Source organism: Crinia signifera, chromosome 5 (genome assembly GCF_055691185.1).
Source record: "Crinia signifera chromosome 5, ASM5569118v1, whole genome shotgun sequence".
Classification (NCBI taxonomy): Eukaryota; Metazoa; Chordata; class Amphibia; order Anura; family Myobatrachidae; genus Crinia; species Crinia signifera.
This window is the reverse complement of record NC_139221.1, coordinates 44,618,850-44,643,783: the sequence shown is the minus strand read 5'-3', so window position 1 is coordinate 44,643,783 and position 24,934 is coordinate 44,618,850. Positions and strand designations below refer to the sequence as shown.

Genomic DNA, 24,934 nt, shown 5'->3' with positions numbered 1-24,934 from the left:
GCCATGCTAAATCTGAAGCAGAGCATGCTGCGATGTTAGGTTTAAAAAAAACCTGGAGTGTCATGGTTCACCATCAAGGACATAGGCAAAATGTTTACACAATCAAAAGTTTGATATGGAATTGTTGACTTCAGCAGTTAGATTCACCGAAGTCTGGGTTCGAGCTTAGGAGTGGACCCAAAATTAATGTACCGGGTCACTTCCGTTCACAATTCTCAATTGGAGTCCATGTGGATGGAAAAGCATAAAAAAAAGTTCACAAAAAGGAAATAATTGAAAAAAAAATCACGTTGGCCTGATCATGAAAAAAATCACGTTGGCCTGATCATATGTCGACCATTGGTCCATGTCAGCCATATGCATGTTGACCATATAGTGTCAACACTATTAACTGTCAACCTAGAAACCGGATTCCATTTTTAAATGACTATCCTAGCATCAATCAACTGTTTAGAAGAGAACACATAGATGAATTGTAATAGTGTACATTTCGCTATACTAAAAGTCACACTTTCATTTTAAGATTCTTTTTAATTAAAATATTTTTGTATAGCATCATATATAATATCCCATGCAAATGTATGCGTTCCATATTATAATATCAGCATGTTATCAATACTCATTTTCACGATACGAAATGACAATGAAAACTTTAATAAAACAGTTATGTGTGGGGGAAAAACCTAAAGACCCCATACACAAGCGATTTGGGCCCGTTTGCACCAGGCCGAGAAATCTGGTGAAATCTGTACAAATGGGTGGGGCAGATGTAACGTGCAGAGACGCAGGTGCCAGGACTCAGAGGACAGCACACAGCAGCTGTCAAGTGAGTACTACAGTTCCCACCCCGAGGTCGTTGTCCATCTGGGAAGGTGTCCAATCACAAGCTGTCACAAGGGAAGGGGCAAGGAGAGATTACAGCCGCCCCATATTAAACATGGATTGTGGAAAAAACAGTACAATCCAGAGGATGCAGTGAGGTTGTTATCACTCCCTCCCCAGTGGCAGCTGTCACAAGCACAGTTCTGGTTTGAGCCAATCACCACCCTGAACATGGTTCCCACGTCAGATCCGGGCAACCAGTCCGCATAGAGATAGAAGAGACATCTAAAACATAGTTTAAATTATAGACAACATATCTGTCACAAACCAGCTCAAGTAAAGAAAGTGGTGAACATTTGTGCACGGAACATTCCCAACTTGTCATTCATACCTACAAAACTTCAAACAACCGTTTATGAACTGTAGCATAGGAATTAACCACAAGGAAAATGTATTTAGCAATAACAAAATAATTTTACTAAAATAGATTTACATTACAAAGTTGATAAGGAAACAGTAAAACTTGTAGATCCTTCGAATCATATGTGTGAATTCAGCTTTGGTTAGTAAACAATAATATGGAGTATATTCATGCTTATAAATAGATGGAACATCTTACAATGATTACAGTATATTCACATAAGGGCTCAGGTCATATTTACATGCATAAGTAAGGTCACAGCGTGAGATAACTCTTTAGCTTGCAGAACATAAACATGTGCTCCAGGTCTGCAACCCAATTATGAAACCACCATTGCCTTACGAATGCCTCGCTGAGTCTTACTTTCAAACTGAACAATAGTTAAAGTAAAGTTATTCAGTCTATAAATTTCATTGTGAAGCATGAAACATCTCCTGCTTGGGCAAACCACCCCTTATTTTACGTCATGTGGCTATCATGTCCACCAGTTTGCCATTGCCCCGTTCTAGATGCCAAATATCAGCTTACCTAGGTTGACCTGAAACTTGCCCTCAATGATCTATGGTACAGCAAAGAGCCATGCACGGTGGCTTCTGCGCGAGCATTGGTTTTCTCCACTGTACACCGTGATTTAAGGTTCTTCCATCCTACCGATAAAACGAGTGATGCAGCGTATCACTCTCCATTCACAATGGCTTGATGTACCCACTCAATGGCCACCTACTTACAAGACATTATTTATACTGGCTAAAGGCGAAATTCAATTGTTTTCCACCAACATTTCAGCTCACTATCCCCAGGGGGCGGTGAGCTGAAAAGTGCAAATGCATATCTACACCTGACCTTACCGAGCTCGATATGCTCAAAAAAATAGATCAATTGAATATCGGGAATGATATAACAATTGAATACCACACAATGGCCCTTATTCTGATTGAGTCGGATGGCTGCGTGTGCGGTTGGACGGCCAATGTTTGGTGTTTGCGCATGTGCAGAGGCGTTTCTGCACATGTGCGAATGCCTCGTACGTCCGAACACGGCGTGAGTTCCGTGCAGAAAAGAATCGGTCGGAACCATCCGAGCAGGGGGAGGAGAGGGGTGTGAAGGGATGTTTGGGCTCATTACCATATGCATACGCCCCGCGTTTCATGGGCGTTCCCATGAAAACACTGGGCGTGCGTATGGTTATCCGGCCGTGACGCACATGTGGGGGGCGGACATATGACATAGCCAGATGTCAGCTGCCCGCCCATATCCCTGCTTTCATACGGAAAAATGTCTGAGTGTTCTGGAGCACTCGGTCCATCATTCGATGGTCGGCGACCATTGGAGAATGGGGGAGGTTCCCTCAGATGGGGGAGGTGTTCGCATAAAACATCCACTCACGGTCCATTCGCTTGGCATCTTACCACAGTGAGGACGGTATGAGCGATCCGTACGGTACGCGGGGCTAAGAACATTCGGTGCCCATCCGAAATACGCATCCATCCGATTCAACTAGAATAAGGGCCAAAAGTGTGCAAGGCACTGAAATGTGCAAGGCAATTTACACAAATTTTAATATATCCACTTGAAAATTGGACCTTTTATGAATCGATGGCCCAGGAAATAGGAACAAGTTCAGGCAGAAACCATAGACTTGAAATTTGTAATGACCGTGGATCAGATCTGACAATGTCTATACTATTACAGGAACAATACAATTGCTGTTCTCTACTATCTGTAGTAGGGAGTCTGATGATATCACACAATAACATGGATTGTCAGGTTCACTTCCACATTATATTAAATAAGTCCTAACAAGAAACAGATAAATTAAGCAGGGTTGTTGTTTCATCTTCATTTTCTTCTTTGTGTTTTACACTTTTTTAGCCTTCATTTATTTATTGCGAGTTCTAATATAAAAAGTAGACATTTCTTCTAAGTACAATACATTTTTGTGCTGATCACAAATTGGTTCCAGTGGAATTGTCAGACTTGTGGTTGTGTAATTCGCAATGTGCGCAGGCTGTCGGAACAAGGGGGTGCACAGTCTCTGTGCCCATCTTTGCACCACAATATTTCACAAAAGTGTAACTAAAAGTGCAGCTCAGTGTAACATCACAAATCTTAAGAACCATACACACTGGGCATCTTTGAGCTGAGAGATGCTCAAAACAGCATGTTTGAGCGGCTTTCAGCTCAAAGCCGCCTAGTGTGTATGACCCGGTGATGAGTGGTGAACGCTGCTGTGCGCTCCCGCATCATCGCCGGGAAAGCCGTTCATCTACTGGTATTACCTGCAGATGAGCGGCTTTGCACAGCTCTGCGCTATGCAAAGCCGTCCTCCCCCGCTGACGGCGCCTGGCAGGGGGAAAGCCGCTCAGTGTGTATGGACTGAGTGGCATTACCCCCAGCGATGACAGCGATCATCGCTGTCCATACACGCTGGGCATAGACACCTAGTGTATATGGACCTTTACTGTAATTTTTTTGGCCACATTCCTGAAAAATTACAATTTACTATCTGTGCATTATAAATATTGCAAATAAAATATAACGAAGACCATAAGGTACTACTGTCTGTGTCTATGCAATAAGTCTCATTTACGATTCAATCTCCCTTTTAAGCTGCAAGAAGCCAACTTGCTAAAAATAAAGACTGGCTATTGTATATATTCAGGTATATTTAATGATCTATGTTTTAAGTAAAATCCCTGAGAATAAAATATTTACCTTTAGATTTTTCTAGCCAGTAAATGTGTTATCTGTGCGATGTTAGCACACTGCGCTACTGACCTTGCTACTGTAAAACATATTTTTTTATTTGATGTTGTGCGTAGACTTTAACAACACAAAGACAATGTAAGCACAACTTGTATACAGTGTGTAGAGCAAACGCTTGTCTTTATATTGTGGGCTACACCCAATGCTCTTACAGAAAGGGGAAACCTCACGGCAAATATTTGAAATCTGTTAAGCTGGCTATATTTATGGAACAGTGATATCCAAGGACTCCATTTGGTGTACCTGTCACCTAAACACATTGGTACAGTCCTCAAAATGGCTGCCTCAGCTGTGATTAGGTGGCCTGTGCACATTAACGTCTTAGCTAATTTTAGCTTTTAAATACTCAGAGATTGCAGTCCATTCTGTACACATTTCTTCATAGTTTCTAAGAATCTGCTGCCAAAGAGTCCATGTAAAATGTACCCACACATATTCCGATGACACAGAAATCAGACAGCCACGGTTAGAGAGCACATTTCTGGATGTGGTTATTCAGCAGTGGCGGATTCTCCAGATGCTCTAGCAAAAGTAGAACTGGAATAACCTGTTCAGTCAGTTCTATAATACAACAGGGGGGACTTGTCCATGGGCTATGGCTGCTGTTGATATTGTACTTCTGTAGCTGTGTAGAAGTCGTCCAACACACTCTGTAAGTAATCAAATGTGGGTCTCTCTTCCGCTTTCTCCTTCCAGCACTGTTTCATTATATCGTACAGCTCCTCGGGACAGTTTTCCATGCGTGGCATACGATATCCACGCTGGAGCGCCGACATCACGTCGGCGTTGCTCATCCCTGAAATAGCAATGAAAAAAGAAACGTCAAGACAATCTCAGCAGACAGTATTATTGCATGATCATTTCTTGGCCCTCTCTTCAGTTAAAAATTAAAGGATATTTTTCAACTCCAAGTTATATATTTCCAACGAAAGATGTGACTTTGGTTTTTCAAGAATATGAATCCCCCCGAATTTTACAGGTCTGGTTGGAACCGAGTCTCCTTTTGAATCTTTCCCAGTTCGATATTTGGATTTTAAATCCGAATTTTGGATGGCAAAAAAATAACATGGGATTAGTTGTTCTGATCTATTTTCAAGAAATTCAAAATGCAAATCAAAACATGAGGATGAGATAAGAACCAAAAGTCGATTCTTAAAGGAAACGTTTAGTTCCAACTGTACATGTTCCGCAGATTTTATTACTAGAGGGACGTCTTGCACTGCTGCAGAGGCCTGAACATATAACAGGGTTTCCCCTGTAATCCTAAAATATTTCATATAAGATGAACTGATACAAACTGAATTATTCTTATCTTTTACAACCGGATATGAATCAAGAAACACAATTTTACAACACTAAGATTTGTAAACACTAAGAGGGAGATGCATCAAAGCATGGAGACAAAGTGGAGACATTTCTAATAGCAACCAGCTAATCAGAAGCTTATTGGTTTCTATTACCATTTTGCCTCTCTCTAATGTAAGGAACACACCAGGACGAACATGATCATGGGACGATCATGAAACAATTTCCTTCGGAATCGTATGATGGTCTCATGGTGGATTGGAGTACAGGATCTGCACACAATCGGTACCCAATCCAATGTAAATGACTTTTTACATACAATCGGTCACACGACACATCAAAATCGGGGGATTTGAGCCCAATTCGTCCTGGTGTGGACCAAGCATAAGGTTTGATACTTCTCCACCAAGGCTGGTTTACACATTAGGCCAAGTACGCAAGCGCCTGTATCAGTATCACTCTGGTGGGACCCCTATAGGGTATCACGTTATAACCCGATACCCCCAAAGGGGTCCCACCAGAGTGATACTGAATCGAATCGTGTGTACACAGCAATAGTGTTTATTCCTGCTTACAACACCACACACTGTATTGTTTGATACACTTTACATACTCACAAATAAATGAGCGCTTGGTAAATCCCTGTATATATACTTTGTAATCCGGCCTTGTACCACTCGTACTGAGCAGCCCCTACCATCAGCAGGCACATTCTGCAACTACTAGAGGACAGGAGTACTCTATAGTTTTGTGGGCACGACCACAGTCTATGCGTTTGATCCTACTGTGTGCGGATGATTCGTTAGTGTGAATCATCACGGCACCGGGCTCACTTTACGGCGTGTTGAATTTGCTTCAAAGTGCTTGCACCTCCATAGGGGTGTGAGCAATTTTAAGAGAATTTGACCCAGCGAAGGGTGCAAGATCTGGCTGAATCGGATGCAGTTTTCAGCCTTGCAAAACACTTGAAAACGGCACCCAAATGGCACCTCGCACCCTTGGACCATATAGGATCGGCCACTATGAGACTACAGAGTATTAGTTTAATATAGACCAGATTCACTAATGTAATGCCAAGAGCCAGCTCATCAATTCACCAGGAACTAGTCATGAAAACTGATTGGTTCAGCTCACAAAATAGTTCCATCTATTGCGTATAGATGCATACCTGCCTACTCCCTGGAATGGCCAGGAGGCTCACAAAAACTGGATGCCTGTCACAGCCACCTAGAAAAGTGTCAATTCTATCAGAGCCAGCTTACGGCCTAAGATATAATATAGGACAGACTTGCGAAAATGTATAAAATTTGGTTCTGCGCATTCACTGTATGCATTTACAGCCGGGAAGAGGGATCCTGGGCTGCCTTGCCAGTGGCAGTTGCAGAGGTGGGGCTGCAGCACAATTCAATATTCAAATAGAGGAGCCCCACCAACTGCCAGTGAGTCCCGGCCAGCGATATATGGCAGAGTATGGGATAGCAGTAGATGTGTCTCAACTATTTACAGTTTGGACTATGCCACAGCGCCACTTTCACTGGCAAGGAAGCCCAGGGATAGAGCATTTTGTCGCTCCTGGAATGGGTCATGTTGGGAGGTATGTGCGTGTGTGGGACATCTTACAAACACAAACAGACCCCAATAGAAAGGCCACCAGTGTCTTGCTGCTAGATCTCATCCAGTTTGGCACTGATCCTGTCTCTCTGAGTAGGGTGGCCAATCCCGGGATCTGCGGGATCCTGGGATTTGGACCCAAAAAGTCCAGGATTTCAATCCCGGGATTGGAGTATCCAATTCCGGAATTTCAGGATTAGACCGCCCATGTGCAGTCTAATGCCTGGTAGCGTCTAATCTGCCTGTTCCTGAGCCCAGAATGTAGTAGTCCCATTTAGCGCTCCTGGCGACACAACATACCCGCGGACTGCCTCCTGACGAATGCTTCCGGTGCCTGTAACACCCGTTGCCGGCCTTCTCCTCGTGACTCCACCACAGGTGTGCATTGCCGCTGCCTGCCCCCCTCCCCCAAGTAAGTACATTTGGGGGACAGGGGCATTTTTCTTTTGAGGATTCCAATCCCGGGATTGAGTATTTTTCAATCCTGATTCCCGGGATTGAAAAAATGCCCCGGGATTGGCATCCCTATCTCGGAGCCTATCCCTATATCTATGGCCCAGTTTTAGATGATGTTTCCTGCCAGAATTGTGTGGGACAATTAATTAAAGATTTACAATGGCAGAAGTTGCTTTAGCTAATCTAAGATTACTTCTATAAAATGTTAATGTAACTTAATCTGTTTAAGTAAGCAGTGTGTATTATATTTGTTCTGTACAAGCCACAACAGAGTACAGAAAGGTGTGACCAAACGAAAACAGCCTCTTACCGTTACTGAGGTTATGGTTGCTAGGACAAGGCATAGTTACCATTATTTCAAATCTAAAGACAATTTCCAATACAATTGGTTTGTGGTTGTGATTGTTTAGTATACTTCACCCTCTGAATGAAAGTGCTCTAGGATTAGTCATTACTTAGGTATAATAACAGCACAAGTCTCTGTATAAATGTTTTCATATGTACCTGGATATGGGATCTTTCCATATGTAATTATTTCATATAGGAGAACGCCGAAGGACCACACATCTGATTTTATCGTAAATGATCCAAAGTTAATTGCTTCTGGGGCTGTCCATTTGATGGGGAATTTTGCACCTGAAAAAGAAAAGATGGCATTCAAACAACTTGCTCTTCCACCAGTATAGTTTCCATGGCAATGTGATCAGACAGTCTTAGGGGGAAACTTTACGGAACTGAGGTTTGTTTTCAAGCGCTTTGATGTGCGCTTTGTAAACTGAACAAATTCCTAGCGATCAAGGCACACATTAAACCACATTATTTTAATCCGTAAGGTTTACTTTATCAGAGCAGGTGGACTACAAATGCGCAATCAGTTCTAGTACAGTACTGCATTTGTTTCAGCCACTAGAAGCCAATAGGTAAGACAAGCAAAATAGCAGGGGAGTGGCTTCACACTGAAAGTGTTCACCACTAGTCTGGACTGGCAGTACTGGAGGACAGTGTCCCTGGGGTGCAGTGTTTCAGCCCCTATGTAAAATCAGACACTGCTCTCATGTATATAGAGGACTGGCTGCCTAGTTCTTAAAAAGATGGGCTCACCAGAGATTAAGGGGGATATTCAATCGCCGTCGAGCATCTCCCGTGGGGGAGATGCTCGACGGGCCCTATTCAATGCTGTCTTCCCCGACAGCATTGAACAGGGTTTCCTGGCAGAACGAGCCCGGCATCTCTAGCTGTCGGGCTCGTTCTGCCGAGAACAGCCGGGAAGTGACGAGCTGCTGGCTGCATCTCGTCACTTCCCGGCCGCAACTCGCGGCCACGACCCCTTCTCGTCCCGCAGCAGGCAGGACATTGAATCCCGCCTGCATGTTCTCGGTCGAGCTGACCGAGAACGGGACTGGGTCACGGCAGGCGAGCAAGCTCGTCTGCCGTGACCCGAAGATTGAATACCCCCCTAACTCATTTCATATCAGGTGCATCATTTCAGCAGTACATTCTTTCCATTGTATTTTTTTTAGTTTACATTTTGTACATGAATAACATAAGAACAAGAAAATAATAAGATGTTCGGTAAGTATTTACTGCATTGCAAAACATGAGGGCAATAATGTAATAAAAATGTCCCAAATGCATTATGCATCTTATAACATGTATGGTTACTGCCAATAGCTGCCTTGGTACTTGTTTCCTAGCACGGTCACTCCGATTTCCATCGGGGTGGTCGTGTCGGAAAAATTGCGTCGGACGCATCGCATGCGACCAAATCGCATGCAATGCGACCGACCCGATTTTTAAATTGAATCAAATGTGAATAGGGTCCCTGGGACCCGATTTTACATTGGATTCAATGTAAAATATTCCCTAGACCCCTAATTTTACACCCTGAACCCCACGCCACGATTGACGCCAACCCGAAGCGTGTCGAGCGCAGCGAGCCTGCGAGGGGCGGCGGTGCGCGTCCTCCGACCTTTTCATTCCCCTACTATCCACGTCGGCGTGGAGTTGAGAATATAAAGTTTTGCGAGCGCAGCGAGCCACCGAGCCCGAAGCGTGGCGAGCCCCGCGAGGGGACGCGTATAACTTCACAGGTATACGTGTCCGCTCGCCACGCTTCGGGCTCGGTCATATTGGCCCATTTCACATTGTTTCCTATGTGAGATGGACTTAATCAAGTCCATCTCATCTTGTGCCCTTATAATGGCACAAGACCGACGCGATGCTCCCGATTTCAATGTTAAAAATTATTTTAACATTGAAGCCTATGGAAAAAATCGCGGGCATCGCGTCGGTCGCATCGGGGGCAATGTTAATGGTCGCGACCGACGTGATGCCCGCGATTTCGCCTTTGCCGGCAAAATGGACCTGATTTCAAAGGAAATCGGGTCCATCGCGGGCATCGTGTACCTTAACTTTAAGGTACACGATGCCCGCGATTGTGGCCGTGCTAGGAAACAAGTACCGCTGCCTTTATTATACCATGGAACAGCAGCACCCGATTCAGCAGTGGATGGATCTGCAAAACCGCACACAAGCAGCTTTGTATATCCATCCACTGAGTCTGCAAATGCAGAAGAAGGCATCAGACATCTCCTTGCTGCCCTTCCGATCCCAGTGTCCCAGCCTGGCATCAACACAGCGTTTCCCGCAGATGGTCACTGGCTTGTGCGGCCAGACGCACAGACACTGGCCAAAAGACTCCTGGAAAACGGGACAACACGCCCTCATTTCTGGAAATGCCTGCCGCCTCCGAACACCTCTGCCTGTCAATCAGGCAAAATCATAAAGGGACTCCTTGCAATCACTCCGGATTCATCCTGCACATGCACCGAACAGGTCCGAACATCGTGAATATGCGTGGGCATTTGAATCAGCATCTACTGAATCAGGCCCTTAGTACACGGAACAGATTCTCTAAGCACAGTGAATGCAGCTATCTAGGCTGAGTACATAATGAGAATACATAACATTGTATAAATGAATGACTTTTCTCAGTGTGGTCGCTAGTTTCTGTGAACCCGCAGCAGCTCAGACAGCATAATAACCTGCGTATAGGTGACAGGTTCATTTTAATGCCAATAATTAATTTAGCTGGATGAGAAAACTGATTCGAAATATTTATTCTCTAAATGTAAATCTTCCTTGGTAGACTTCTGAGGAAGATTAAAAATGCTTCATTGTAGTCAGAATTTTCTGCTTTACAAAAGGTGAGAACATTACCTTCCCTTGCTGTGTATTCGTTATCTTCAATGACTCGCGCCAGACCAAAGTCAGCGATTTTACACATTAGAGAGTCAGAGACCAGCACGTTGGCAGCCCGGAGATCCCTGTGGATATAGTTCTTCCTTTCTATGTAGGCCATACCTTCTGCAATCTGTAATAGAGGTTAGTTGATTAAGTACAAAAATACAAAGAATTGAGCGGAATACAGTCCAGGTTTTATAGGCCAGAGTCTGTGATCTGGATTAAAAGGGCAATGGTCTGGACTGCTCTGGATGTGGTCAGGACAGATTTATATATTTATTATAGTAATTACATGTTCCTTAGCACTTTACAGAGAATACCGTATTTGGCCGTTCACATCAGCCCCTGATGTTCCCTACCACATGTATACACACACATGTACACCGGGGGTGAGATTTAATAGGATGAGAGATTCAGAAAGTGAGAGATTTGGTAAGAAATCTCCAGGTTTTTTTAAAGCGGCAATCATTTACCCTGCAAGATCAAACTGGTTTTGCAGGGTAAATGATTGCCGCTTTAAAAAAACTGGAGATTTCTTACCAAATCTCTCACTTTCTAAATCTCTCATCCTATTAAATCTCACCCTAGGTTTCCTTCCTCAGTGCTGAGAGGCACTGTGCCACGGTGCCTCCAGCAAGATCAGTGATTGGCCTACTTTGCACTTAACATTGCACATATTAGCATGTATGAATACTTGCTTTACTACGAACACTGATTTCCTCTACTAAGCTGTGCTAAGAGGTGCCACAAATGTGTAATAATCCTCCAGCAGAATGCGGGTATACACCTGTGCCACAGATAACCCCACGTTCTATTGCGGCACATTCTATTTGGCGAAACAGATTTTCAATCAGAACTAAAACGTGCCATGTTCATAAATTATCGCAACTGTGCCGCAGAACTGGGGCATACATTAATAATATCGCGTTCAAAGTTTCTCTGCAATCACAAATGTTCTGTGACAATGAGGACGAGATGTAATAAGCATTGAAAAATGATGAAATGTAGAGTGATAAGCCGCCAACCAATCAGCTCCCACCTGTCATTTTTCAAACACAGCCTGTGACATGGCAGGTAGGAGCTGATTGGCTGTTTGTTTATCACTCTCCATTTTATCACTTTTCAAGCTTAGTACATCTGGCCCTAAATCACAAAGTACCTGGTCCATCAGCCACAACTATAAAACAACTTCATCGGAAGCTGGCCATACACTTGTGCGAGTTCTTGGAGCAAGAAGTTGCATAAGATTTCCCTTGAACCGCCCGGGGTGGCAGTTCTATTGAACGGCATGTTGCTATGGTACAGCCAAGCAAATTCTAAAATCTATTCTCTAAATAAAACAGTAGGATCTATTTAGTTGCTACGGATCAATAGGCCTTATTCTAGTTCACTCTTAGAGGCAAATTCCTTCTCAGATGGACAAAACCAAGTGCACTGCAGGGGGGCAGATGTAGCAGGTGCAGAGAGAATTAGGTTTGGGTGAGTTATTTTGTTTCTGTGCAGGGAAAATACTGGCTGCTTTATTTTTACACTGCAATATAAGTCTCAAATTGAAGTAAAACCCCACCCAAATCTAATTCTCTCTGCACCTGTTACATCTGCCCTACCTGCAGTGCACATGGTTTTGTCCATCTGAGAAGGAATTTGCCTCCAAGAGTGAACCAGAAAAAGGCCCAATATCTTAAGATCCATCTTAGCAAATTTACCCCATAGGGTTCCATGACATAATATAAATATTCTAGCCCCGGTCAAGACTTCGCACTGGCAATATTTTTATTTAGATTAACAACACCGTACCCTGGAGCAGCAACACACATCTTATTGATATGGGACTACATTGCTTTTACTGAAGCTTTTGCAGCTTTGTCTTCAGTATATTTGTCACTTCCTCTCTCTAAGTTCTGTCGCAATTTGCTGTCAATATTCTTTCCATCGTCTCAGTTCCTTTTTCTGGTTACGGTTTTAGAAATAGCAAGAAACACGCCAGAACCCCCATCTCATAGAACACTGAAGAGGAAGTATTGCTAAAAACTGTACAAATGTCTAGTTTTTATTTAGGATTGATAGCGCTGCTGTACCTCTGATCAACTCTCTGATCCTAAAGAGCATTACCCTTTGATGAAGGTCAGATGCGATATACCCCAGCTACCTTTAAACTCCTAGAACTTTTTAAAAATACTGCGCTCAAGTTGCTGTTTCCTGTAGCTGCAGTTACAACGTTGCCAGTGCGCCTGCTGATGTCGGTTTGGTACGGTGAGCCCTGAGCGCAGTGAGTACATGTGCGTGTGGGCATTCCTCCACCTGGAAGGTCAACAGACGGCGCTCACTTCTATGACTGCTTTTTAGAATCTGATCATGTGACTATTTAAAGATACTAATAAAGGCCTACAAACTGTAAAACATTGGGATTTAGTTAAATTCAAGCAAAATGTTGAATCGTCCATTCCGATAAAATACACATTATTCAGAATCAATATGTTTCCCTTGACTCCTGGTGGCAGGATTACAAATGCTTCTCAAACAGTCACGTAGTGATGTTACCCATAGCAAACCAATCAGATACTGTCTCTCATTTTCTAGAATGCAATATAGAAATTATAGACATGATCTGATTGGTTACTATAGGCAACACCATATGCTAAATGAGTCCACAAAGGGCCTTATTCAGACCTGTTCGCTAGGCTTGCGTATACTTGCAGCCTAGCGAAGAGGTCAGAACTGCCCGCCAAACGCCCGCCCCCTCTCTCTCCCTTCACTATCATGCGTACCAGAACACATACCCTCGCATGCGGCTGAAGGGGAGAGGAATTATTCAATGGTCGCCATCCTTCGAATGATTTCAATCTAAATTGACTGTTATTACCGTTGGAGATGGCTGAAGAGGGGGCGGGCACTGATGTCATGTGACGTGAGCCGCCAGCCCCGAGCATTCCCAGGGGAAGCCCCAACGTTTTTATGAGGACGCCCACAAAATGCTTGGTGTTCCGCCGCCCACCTCCTTCCCTCCCACTATGGAGTGAATGGCTCGGCGGGTGTAATACTTGCTAAAAGCCGTCCTTTCCTGGGGTCTGCGCGTGCGCATATTCGCACATGCGCAGTTCCGGACCATCGGGGAAATTGGCTGAATTCGAACCCAAAAAAACTGGTCTGAATCAGCCCCTAAGATTGGTTCTAGGTTCCCTATCCTCATAGAGAATGCACCAGCCTGGGTGTTGCTGCAGGCCAACGGTTCTACGATTGATTAATCATATTTTTAAAATCAGGTTCGTTTTTGTCTTTAAAAAATTGAAGCGTTAAATCTGACAGCTTTTAATTAGCAGAGCTGTTATCACTTTCTCTGCAGCCTGTAAGAGATTACATGGGATGCGATCGTCAGGCCGACAGTTATAAGGTCGGCAGTTAATACGTTGACCACTATTGGTCGATAGACCATAGGTCGATACATGAAAAAGGCAGACATACCTTAGGTTTGACATGGTCAAAAAGGTCGACACCCCCCATATGTCGACATGTTCAAAAGGTTGACGCGAACAATGTGTCGTCATGGAAAATGTCAACATGAGTTTTTTTTACGTTTTTTCTTTTGTAAAACAAGTGGACAAAGGCCTTTATTCAGATCTGATCGCAGATCAAACAACAAATTTGTTTGGAAAATGGGCAAAACCATGTGCACTGCAGGTGGGGCAGATGTATTATGTGCAGAGAGAGTTAGATTTGTGTGAGTTATTTTGTTTCTGTGCAGGGTAAATACTGGCTGCATTATTTTTACTCTGCAATTTAGATTTTAGTTTCAACACAAACCACCCAAATTTAACTCTCCCTGCACATGTTACATCTGCCCCACCTGCAGTGCACATGGTTTTGCCCATTTTCCAAACAAATCTGTACTGCAATCAGATCTGAATAGGGGCCATAGAGTTAGATTATAACAGTGTGCCCAAAGCATAGCGACTGTAGCAAGCCATGCGTGGGGACGCGGTACACCTATACAGTGTCCATGTTGACCTTTTTAATGTCAACCTTTCCATGTAGACATATTGCTTATGACAAACTTTTGACCATGTCCACCTAAGGTATGTTGAAATTTTTCATTTGTCGACCTATGGTATGTCGACCAATAGTGGTTGACCTGTTGACTGTTGACCTAGACGACCCAGGGACCACATACCATTCCCCCATTCCTCCTCCCTCTCCCCTGCTATTGCTGGTTAATCCCAAGGTATGTAACCATCTTCAGGAATGCTGCGTGTTTCTATCTGGGTAGAATAAGTTCAACCAGAAACATTTGTGTGCTGCAAATTGCGGATATCATAGACACACTCTTACTGCGGGTCATGTTATGCGCGATGTACCACAGATGCATGGCGCACATAAAGCAAATGCGCACTTAGCAATAGAAACATAGAATTTGACGGCAGATAAGAACCACTTGGCCCATCTAGTCTGCCCCTTTTTTAAACAGGTTACCTCAAACCATATTTGATCCTTATTTTTTTGTAAGGATATCAATATGCCTATCCCAAGCATGTTTAAATTGTACTACTGTATTTGCCTCTACCACCTCTGTTGGGAGGCTATTCCACTTATCTACTACTCTTTCTGTGAAGTAATTCTTCCTCACATTTCCCCTGAATCTTCCTCCCTCTAGTGTCAGTGCATGTCCTCGTGTTCTGCTGCTCCTCTTCCTGTGAAGAATGTCTCCCACCTATAAAACCCTTGATATATGTGAAAGTTTCTATCATGTCCCCCCTTTCCCTTCTCTGCTCTAAAGTATACATATTAAGATCTTTTAGTCTTTCCTGGTACGTTTTGTGATGTAGGCCATGCACCATTTTAGTTGCTCTTCTTTGTACAGTCTCTAATGTATTTATATTCTTCTGGAGATATGGCCTCCAGAACTGAACACAGTACTCTAGGTGAGGTTGTACCAATGACCTATACAGTGGCATTATTACTTCTTTCTTTCTACTGCTGATACCTCTCCCTATGCAACCAAGCATCTGACTTGCCTTCTTCATTGCTTTGTTACATTGCCTTCCTGAGCAACCTTAGGTGACCATCGAATGATGTTGGTGTTACCCCGCAGGCTGCGAATGGATATTTACGTAAAACTTCCATTAGCAGCCAGTGCGAACGTACGTGCCGTGCGAGTGGTGGGCCGGCGTACCACCATTCGCAAGGTGGGATCTGGTTCACTCGCAAGGATGCAAATTCGCATCCGAGCGAATCAACCAGAATACGCCCCTATGTGCACCGCTCAAAATTGGATGCTACACTATACTGTGTCACAGCAGTGCAGCAATGCGATACGTGAATCAGAATATGGTCAGAGAAGGCAGAGGTTGCAACTTTACCTCATGCCAAAGTTGTACAATGAATTCGGCATTGGCAATATAAAAAAAAATTCTACGTTTAACACATTACCCAGATTAACATGCTCATAAAAAGGGCAACGTCCATTCCCCTGTTTATTTCCCTAGCCTGACTGTAGATAAGCCTGTCCCCATGATCAGCGCAGGAGGACATTTCTCCTGGCAGATGCATGTGTAGATTTGCATGCCTATAGCTACTTCCTGGTTGGCCCGCAGCAGCAGAACAGAGAAGCCATTGTCCCGGCATCTGCGGCTGCATCTTCAGAAGGGATTACACAGGACAGTGAGTCCGGTTTTTGTTCTGCACAACACAAACAGGGTTTCAGTTGGAACCTACTCATATGCCAAATGGTGTCTCACAGGCACAAGACTCAGATGTGAATGCTCAGAGACAGCACTGGACTATGCTCACTTCTCCAAACAGACATACAGTAGGAGTTGTATATACTGTAAACAGTTTCCTGTACTGCAAACAAAGGGTAATGTATCTGTCAGTCATCAATTGGTTTTGTAATAATGGGCCTGATTCAGACCGGAGCCCAGTGGGCAGGTAACCTTCGTCCTGCAGAGCTCCACCGTCCCGTCCCATCCCTGTGCACGACTGCAAACGCAGCGCAGAGCAGACCCTCTCATGCTGGTATAGTCATAAACAGCAAACTGAGCTTACCGCTGTTTTCTAAGGGCGGGATATATTAATATACATCATGCGGCTGGCATCGCAATGCGGTGACAGAGGCCCCCCGCGATATCTGGAATGTGGGCTGCAGGGGGTATCCGTCACCTCCCTGCCCCCTCCTGCATCCCTCACGCCGGGGACAGCTAAGCAGGATGTCCCCAGCACCACCTCCTCCCCCCTGCAATCGGAAGGACGTCCGGCTGTGTCACTAGGGGTAGGATGGTGTTACCTTCCGGGTCCAGGAGGTCCTGGACCAGGTAAGCCAGAGGGAGGGGGAGAGGGGGGTCGGCAGGTTTTTCAGCGGAGGCGTCGGGCGGCAAAAAGAAGCCCATAGGCTTCTATAGGGTATCGCCACCCAAAGGTGGCGATACCCTACAATGCGGTGACGTGGCAGCGGGGTTTTAATACATAGGAAAATGCGGTAAAACGGGGGTTTTACCGCATTTTCCCGTTAGTACATCCCGCCCTAAATGCTGCACAGATGTCATGAGTCAGATGTCAGTTATTTTCTGAACTGAGCTTTATTGAAGTCATACCCTGGCTCCAGTCACTCACATCTATTGCCATTAGGTCAGCCATCATACTGCAAGACCCCAAACTTTTACCCTGATGAAATTAGGCACAATGGTTAGATAATTGCCAGGACAGCTTTGCATGAAGATAAAAGTAGAATGGGGAAAGGAGGTAAGCATTAGCAACTCCACTTTTACACAGGAAAAGTAAAAAGAAAACCAGGTTTAGAGAAACTTTTTGTAGGTGATTTCAGAAACCATCTTGTCTCATGGCACTGATTTTATAACTGGGTACACAGTTTGTCTCTGTGTATCAATTAGGACATTATACAACCTTTTTTTGCACCAACATAAGGAAACACATCCACTTAACCCTGTGAGTGCCAACATCTCTGCGAGAGATGTGCAAAATATGCCAGCGTCACTCACATTTGTTATATAAATTCAAATTAAAAAACGTGTTAAAAAAAAAAAGATGATATTTCCTATATTAGGTAAACATTACAGGTCATTATGATGAATAAAAAATGTTTGCTTGGCACCTATTTTGACAAATTCACTTGGCACTCAAAGGGTTAAGATCAGAAACCAGTTCCCACCAAAAATCAATGGCAAAAACAGCGAAGCGCTTATACTGCATGGAGCTAAAGGTTTTACCTGAGCAGAGAAGTCAATCAGCTTTGGAAGAAGTACTTTAGGGCCTTCATCGCTCTTCATAAAATCTAGCAGACTTCCTACCAGCAAAGAAAGAAAGAAAGATAGTTCAAATAATTAAAACAATTAAGACTGTAAGTAAAATGTTTGTAATGAGCCTTCCATCTCACATTAGTCATCCTTTATGGCATATCCATGGGTGCTGAGAGGGAAGAGTGTGAAATATAAAGTATTGTGCCTAGGGCACGCATGTCCACACTATGGCCCTCCAGCTATTGTGAAACTACAAGTCCCATCATGCCTTGCCACAGTTTTGCTATGAGGGAGTGGTAAAAATATGGCAAGGCATGCTGGGATGTGTAATTTCACAACAGCTGGAGAGCCATAGTTTGTACATGATTGGCCTCGGGTCTCACAAAGAGCTTTGACCCCAACATTTTTCAGACTGGAGCAGAAACTCTCAAAGCATCAAGCTCTACCTCTTTACACATCATGACCATGCCTGCTTCTTATTAGGACCCATGTTGGCTTTGGGCATGTCAAGGAGAATATATTTTGACTAAGGCCACTTTGGCAACAATGGCAGCCCTATTTTTCTGGAAGTACATGTATGTCTGTGTTGTAGTCTTACCCTTTGCCATATATTCAGTAATTATGTAAATTGGGTCCTCCTTGGTGACCACAGCATACAACCTAACCAGTTTGTCATGCTGGAGGGTCTTCATCAAGTTTGCTTCCTCCATGAAAGCTTCCACGGACATGGATCCTGGCTTCAGAGTTTTCACCGCTACCTTTGTATTATTATTATAGAAACCTAAAACAGAAGTTAATAAAAAACAGAAGTTCTTATAAAATAATCAAAATTCATTAACCGTAAAATATTTTGAAAGCAAATAATTCAAAAATTTCCCCCCCAAAAAAACTAATTCTATTTGGGTACCTTATATATATATATATATATATATATATATATATATATATATATATATATATAGAGCGAATATATAGAGTGCGCCTTAGTTTGTGTCACCACCACCACCAATAGACAGGTGTATAACAGACACTTTTTTGTCATTTCATACAATTTATTAAAATGAACAACAGACGTTTTCAGCAAAATTTCATTAGTATGTAGTCATATTTTCCATCATTCCAATAACCCAACGCGTTTCGTCAATTATGACTTCATCAGGGGTATAACAAAAAATGACTCGGTAGAAATAAGCTTCAACTTAAAAAGAAAGGTTCTTCTTTAATTCTTGAACCGACTAAAAAATGTTTTTTTAAAATCAATCACGATGTAGAAATGGGGCAAAAGTAGGATGACGAGTAGAGAGGGGAATTCGTCTGTCCTCTCAAAGCAGTATCTCTCTCCTATCCAGCCACTCCAATGTCTGCAATGACTTTTTTTTTCGAACTACACTGCAACCCTATTAATGTGTTACCATGATAATTTAATAGTTTATGATCATCCCAGAAAAAGATCAATCTAAACAGCTGATGTACGAGATGCAAATTTGCATATAAGCATCATAATTCCCAGTTTGCACATTAACAGACAGCGGAATCTCTCATGCCGAATGTCAAACTCCATAACATCAACAAGAGGAAACATCTTGAAATTTGTGCTTCACCCTATTTCAAAAACTGCCCGTGTCATTTCCTGTGCTGTAAATGTTTAGAACCCTCTGACTTTTTACATTCCATGTTTTAGCTAATACTGAAGATAACTTTACACAGTACACTCACCATTAAACCATCAGTAAATTTAATTTTAATTTATACAGATGTACTTTGCCCCTTTTTTGCCTATGTAATTTTAGCTCTTTGAGTTAGCTTAGAATTAGTCTTCATGATTTACTTTAAGTTGTGTTATCTATTATTACTCAGATAATTTAGATTTTGAACTCTATGGTAGATTCAGACAATGGGGTGTATTCAGTGCTTTTTGCTCGCTGTGACAGTGAGCAGTGCTGCCTGCTCGCTGTCACAGCTCGCAGGGTCAGTATTCAACTGACCCCTTGCACAAGCCGTTTCCCCCTCCTTTTTGGAGCAAGGGGGAAACGTCATATGCGGCCTCTAAAACAGCGAGGCTTACGGCTAAATGCAGCAGGCTCCCTGCAGTAGCCGCGAGCCTTGTTGTTTGGGGAAATCCTCACTGTCCCCTGACATTGAGGATATCCCCGGTGCGTTGAATAGGGTGAGCGGCTGGCACAGGGGTAAAACGGTGAGGATCACTTGTTTAACCCCCGCGCCGGCCGCATTGAATACGGCCCAATGGCTTGTCATGTCCATTTAGTGTGAACAATTCAAAAAACATATTATGCCATTCAATCATCCATTTTAGAGTATATTAAGATAAGTAAATTTAGGCGATACACTGCATTGTTCATAACTGAATCAACCCCATAACCACAAGTCTCGAAGATCATTCTGCAAAGTACCAACACAACTGACAGCTCTAATTAACATGTGGTCAACATGTGGTCATTACTGATCAGATGTCATACAATGGTACCTACAAATCCATTAAGCCAATTGCCCCATTATGTGTTGCCAAATAGAATAAAAACACATTTTAGTTAGAGAACTGTATGTCTCAAATACTCACCCATCCAGACTTCTCCAAACTGACCAGCTCCAAGTTTCTTCACTAGTTTGATGGACTCCCTTGGAATTTCCCAAGCATCCTTATCCCAGGGCTTCTGTGGTTTTGGGCTATAGCATGGCTTATCAAGTTTCCTACATAGACCATCCGATTGTTCTAAAAAGAATACCAAGTATGAAGAACATTCGAATGACCACAAACTAGGCTGTAATTGGTTATATGACAGAAATATAACTGCTTAGGACAACAGACTAATGAAGACTTTACAACTATTGAGTTAAAAAGTGAAAGTAGACTTTTACTGTAATATATTGTCAAAACAAGCACACCATATTCATGTATGCGTTTCCTAAATAAATGAATTCAATTTCAGTGAGCCAGAAACATAATCATGTTAGTTTAAGGTCAGTAGGTTATGTTTTACAATTCCATCAGCCATGATGAGCGTAGATACCATACTTATTTAAATAGAATACTTTTTCGCAAACAAAATATATTAACAGATAAAAATGTAAAGAAAAACTATTATGCTATAGAACCAGATGTTGGTCCACATGAGAATAAAATGATATAACATTTTACCAGCTCTGATCTCTTTGTTTTAGAGTGTTTGGTGCAAGCCATTTGTGGTCATGTCCTTGGGGTTGATAATCAAGGTCACAAGGACTAAATATGTGATCTACAGGTAGACTTTCAGTGTTGAACTCATTAAGCCTAAATCGATTACAGCATGTATTACTATGGACACATTTCCAGGAGGACTGGGATGATTCATAACTTATCTATAAGGAGGAGTCAGCAGGCAGTACCCAACGCGTTTCGTCAATGAGACTTCTTCAACCCTTGAAGAAGTCTCATTGACGAAACGCGTTGGGTACTGCCTGCTGACTCCTCCTAATAGATAAGTTATGCTTTTATACTCCATATAGAAACGTTTTTTATTTCCCTTCTTTTTTAGCGGTATCACCTGTAGGCATTTTTTACAAAGACTCGCATTTTTCATATTACTGTTTTTTCTATGTAATTTTTATCATACTGTTTGTTCTTAATATAAAATAACTCTTATATGTTTTAAAGAGAACTACGTCTAGTATACAGGTATCTGTAGTCGCTTACACCTCTATCCAACCAATTTTATATATATATATATATATATATATATATATATATATATATACACACACACACATTTTTACTGCTCATATAAAACTCAGTCATAGGGCAGTATTCAATGTAGAAAATTCTCTGTGCATGGCGAGAGATTTTTTTCTCTCGCCATGCACTCGCCGTGTTCCGGAGCCTCCTGCTCCCACTATTCAACGTATTGGAGCTGACAGGGAGCCGTGGGACGGTGGCATCCAGGGAGATTAAAGTCTCCCTGGATGCCCCAGAACATATGTGGAGGGTAGGGGACCCAGGCAGCACAGGCTGCCCCCCCCCCTATAGCCAGCGGGGGACCCAGTATTCACTGCACCCGAACGTGCATATTAACTATCGGGTGCAGTGAATATATGAATATCTAATGAGCGGCTCGAGCGCTCCAGCCCCCTGCTGGCTGCACTGTGTAAAAAAAAAAAATATATATATATATATATATATATATTTTTAATTAAATATATATTCATGTGCTATAAGCACATGAATAAAAATAACATGCCCCTTCACAGAAAAAAAAAACCTGATTTTTTGACACCAAAATAAAAAAAAAAAAACCTTTTAAATTAAAAGTTCACATTCCAGCTCTCCATCAAAAGATGGAGAATTTCTACACGGAGAGAGACGGCGAAAATCACTTAGAAAGACGGCGAATATTTCACATTGAATAGGGTGGTTCACTTTTGGAGAGCAAAATGCTCCGTCCAGGGCGAAAAAAGCAAAAATTCTCCATAAAACACGGAGAATTTTTCTCATTGAATACTGCCCATAGATGTCACCTGGAATTCCTAGAACAAAAAACACTAACAAAAGTCCCTAAAATAAGTGATGAACCATAATGTTGCAGAAACCAGAGCAGAAATATTTATTCATAATACTATATCCATTCCAACTTGCCACTAGTAGTAATACATCTGCTATAACTGTGTGCAAAGAGCACCAACAGTGCAAACATTAGTATCCATAACGAAAACGAAACATACACCATAAACGTTTTTTATGACAATATATGCCCAGGGGTCAAGATCATAAGCTCATAAAGAACTAAAGTTAAATCGTATAAAATCAGAAGTAGAAAAACTCACTCTGGTAATGCTGTATCATATCACTGATACATGGGAAAGTGATCCTGGGAGAGATATAAAATCCACCATTATCGAGCGTCCTGATTTTGTAGTGCTTAATGACATCACCGGTCTTGGGGTCAAAATCCCGTATCGACAACGAATAGCTGCCTAATAGCGAAAAATAAAATAACGAGAGGTTAGAAGTCACTTACTAGAATAGACGTAGTTTAGAAGTTGCATATTATAAGTGCAGTCTGATGTTCAATACTTAGAACTCAAGGGTAGATTTACTAAGCTCGTTGAAGTGATAAAGTGTCTGGGTTTTTATCATCGGCCAATCAGCTCCTAACTGTGAAGTTACAGGCTTGGTTTGAAAAGTGACAAGTAGGAGCTGATTGGCCAGTGATAAAAACCAGACACTTTATCACTTCACCGAGCTTAATAAATCTACCCCCTACATAAAACATCTCCGAATTAAAAGGGAGATGTACTGGTATCAAACTCTAATCAGCTTCTAATCAGTCATTTTATAGACTATGTCAGATAAATAATAGCCAAAAGCCAGTTGGTTACGGCAACTACCATAAGTTATTGCTCTCTAAGGTTTGATATATTTACTCAGCAGTACATAAACGTTGTAAACAGTCGAGTCACATTATTATGGCCACCAGCTAATAGCCAGAGTACCTGCCATGTGCAGCAAATAGACAAGTGGGGGGTAACAAGGTGCTGGTAAGTTGATATAGATATCTACAGCCATGCTGACTGCAGTGGATCTCACAGCTGCAGGAGGGTGTGGGGCAGAGGATCCATAAAGCGAACACGATTTAGGTGATCCAACAGATGCTCAGTTGGGTTCAAGTCCAGGGAATTAGGGGGCCACACTTGGAAGTCTTGGTTGTGCTGGTCCAACCACTGTCGAACAAGCTGCAAGATCCCATTCGAGACAGGGAATTAGTATGTATAGGTGTACATGATCTGCAAGGATAGATTTATAACCAGTGCGTAGTGCGTGGGCACAGAGAATTCCACAAAAACATTCCCCAGACCATAATGCTGCCCTCTCCAGCTTGCAATCTTCCAGCAATGGTTGCAGTGTGTTTGTTCGCCGATGTTTCTCACCTGTGAATCAGTGGTGGTCTAATTCCGATACTGCCATCCAAATGAAATACTTTTCAGCCAATGCACCTTCTCTAGCAAAGGTGCAGTGACCATCCATTTGCTTCGGAGCCCAATATGCATCAGAGTTCGCTGAACTGTCCTTATAGACACAAGTCTGGTAGACCCTAGGTTCATTTTGATCGTGCATTGATTCACTTTAAATGTCAGTTGGTCCTCTCGTACTTTTGTAGATGAAGTTCACCCTCTCAAATCAATGGCATGTGGTGCTCAGCAGTTTCCACGTAGGTTATTTCCAATCGTGCAATTTGTTCAGTCACCACTCTTGACTCAAATGCTGATAATCATCCTTTTTTGCAACTTAGCTAAATTGTCCCTTTAACCCATGACGGCCTATTGAACACCAGATGTGCTACGCAACGCCGATGTCAAATGTAGGATGTGATCATAATAGTTGACTCGGCTGATATTGCAACAGGTATGACCTTAAGAATCTCTTAATAATCCAGAAAAATCAATAAGATCAATACTGGGCATTTTGAGAATTTTGGTTTGACTATGTAGCATGCAGTACTGTAAACAAGAAGCGTTCCAGGCGTATAGCCTAAAAGCATCATTTTACCTCCAGTTTCCTTCCACACTGACCCTTTTCATACCATGTGCAACTTTTTCCTATATATTTTAACTATTACGCACAATATTACGCTTAATTCCATGCTCATTTTGCATTATTTCATGCGTCTGCCATCGTCCTTCTGTTTCCGTTGACATTCTGTTTCTAACTGTATGCATGTCGACCTTTTGACTGCCAATCCTTTATATTGTAACCAGTTCCAACGCAAAAGAAGAAAATACCATTTACAGAATGTTATCTACATCACCTTCTACAATTTTGTTAAGGCGCGAATACAAAATATGCGCACACATAGAAACAAATTTGACATTTTATAGGCCAACAAGAAATATGCCATTAAAATAACCAACCCTTCAATGTTTCGCTCTCCCTGATCAGGAAGGCACCAGGGCTATTTCCAGGGGCTAACAGTTGTCGTTCTGCATCTTTTCTGGTAATGTCTTTGAAAAACCATCTGAGAAATAAACATTAGAATGACCATGAGTATTTGGGGACCATCAGTTTTGTAAAACA

General features: G+C 42.5%; 1 protein-coding gene across 2 annotated transcripts in view; it reads right to left on the bottom strand.

Annotated features, from left to right (window-relative positions):
* Positions 1–511: 511 nt before the first annotated feature.
* LYN (LYN proto-oncogene, Src family tyrosine kinase) overlaps positions 512–24,934 on the bottom strand; it is an 87,075-nt gene continuing 62,652 nt past the window's right edge. For both annotated transcript variants that reach the window (XM_083187110.1, XM_083187109.1), the window contains exons 6-13: positions 24,772–24,875; positions 22,687–22,836; positions 20,450–20,602; positions 18,470–18,652; positions 17,842–17,918; positions 10,601–10,754; positions 7,886–8,017; positions 512–4,805 (exon numbers count right to left, since the gene is read on the bottom strand). In XM_083187110.1, coding sequence (XP_083043236.1) covers positions 4,603–4,805; positions 7,886–8,017; positions 10,601–10,754; positions 17,842–17,918; positions 18,470–18,652; positions 20,450–20,602; positions 22,687–22,836; positions 24,772–24,875 — 1,156 coding nt within the window. In that variant the 3' untranslated portion in view covers positions 512–4,602. The remainder of the gene's footprint in view (positions 4,806–7,885; positions 8,018–10,600; positions 10,755–17,841; positions 17,919–18,469; positions 18,653–20,449; positions 20,603–22,686; positions 22,837–24,771; positions 24,876–24,934) is intronic.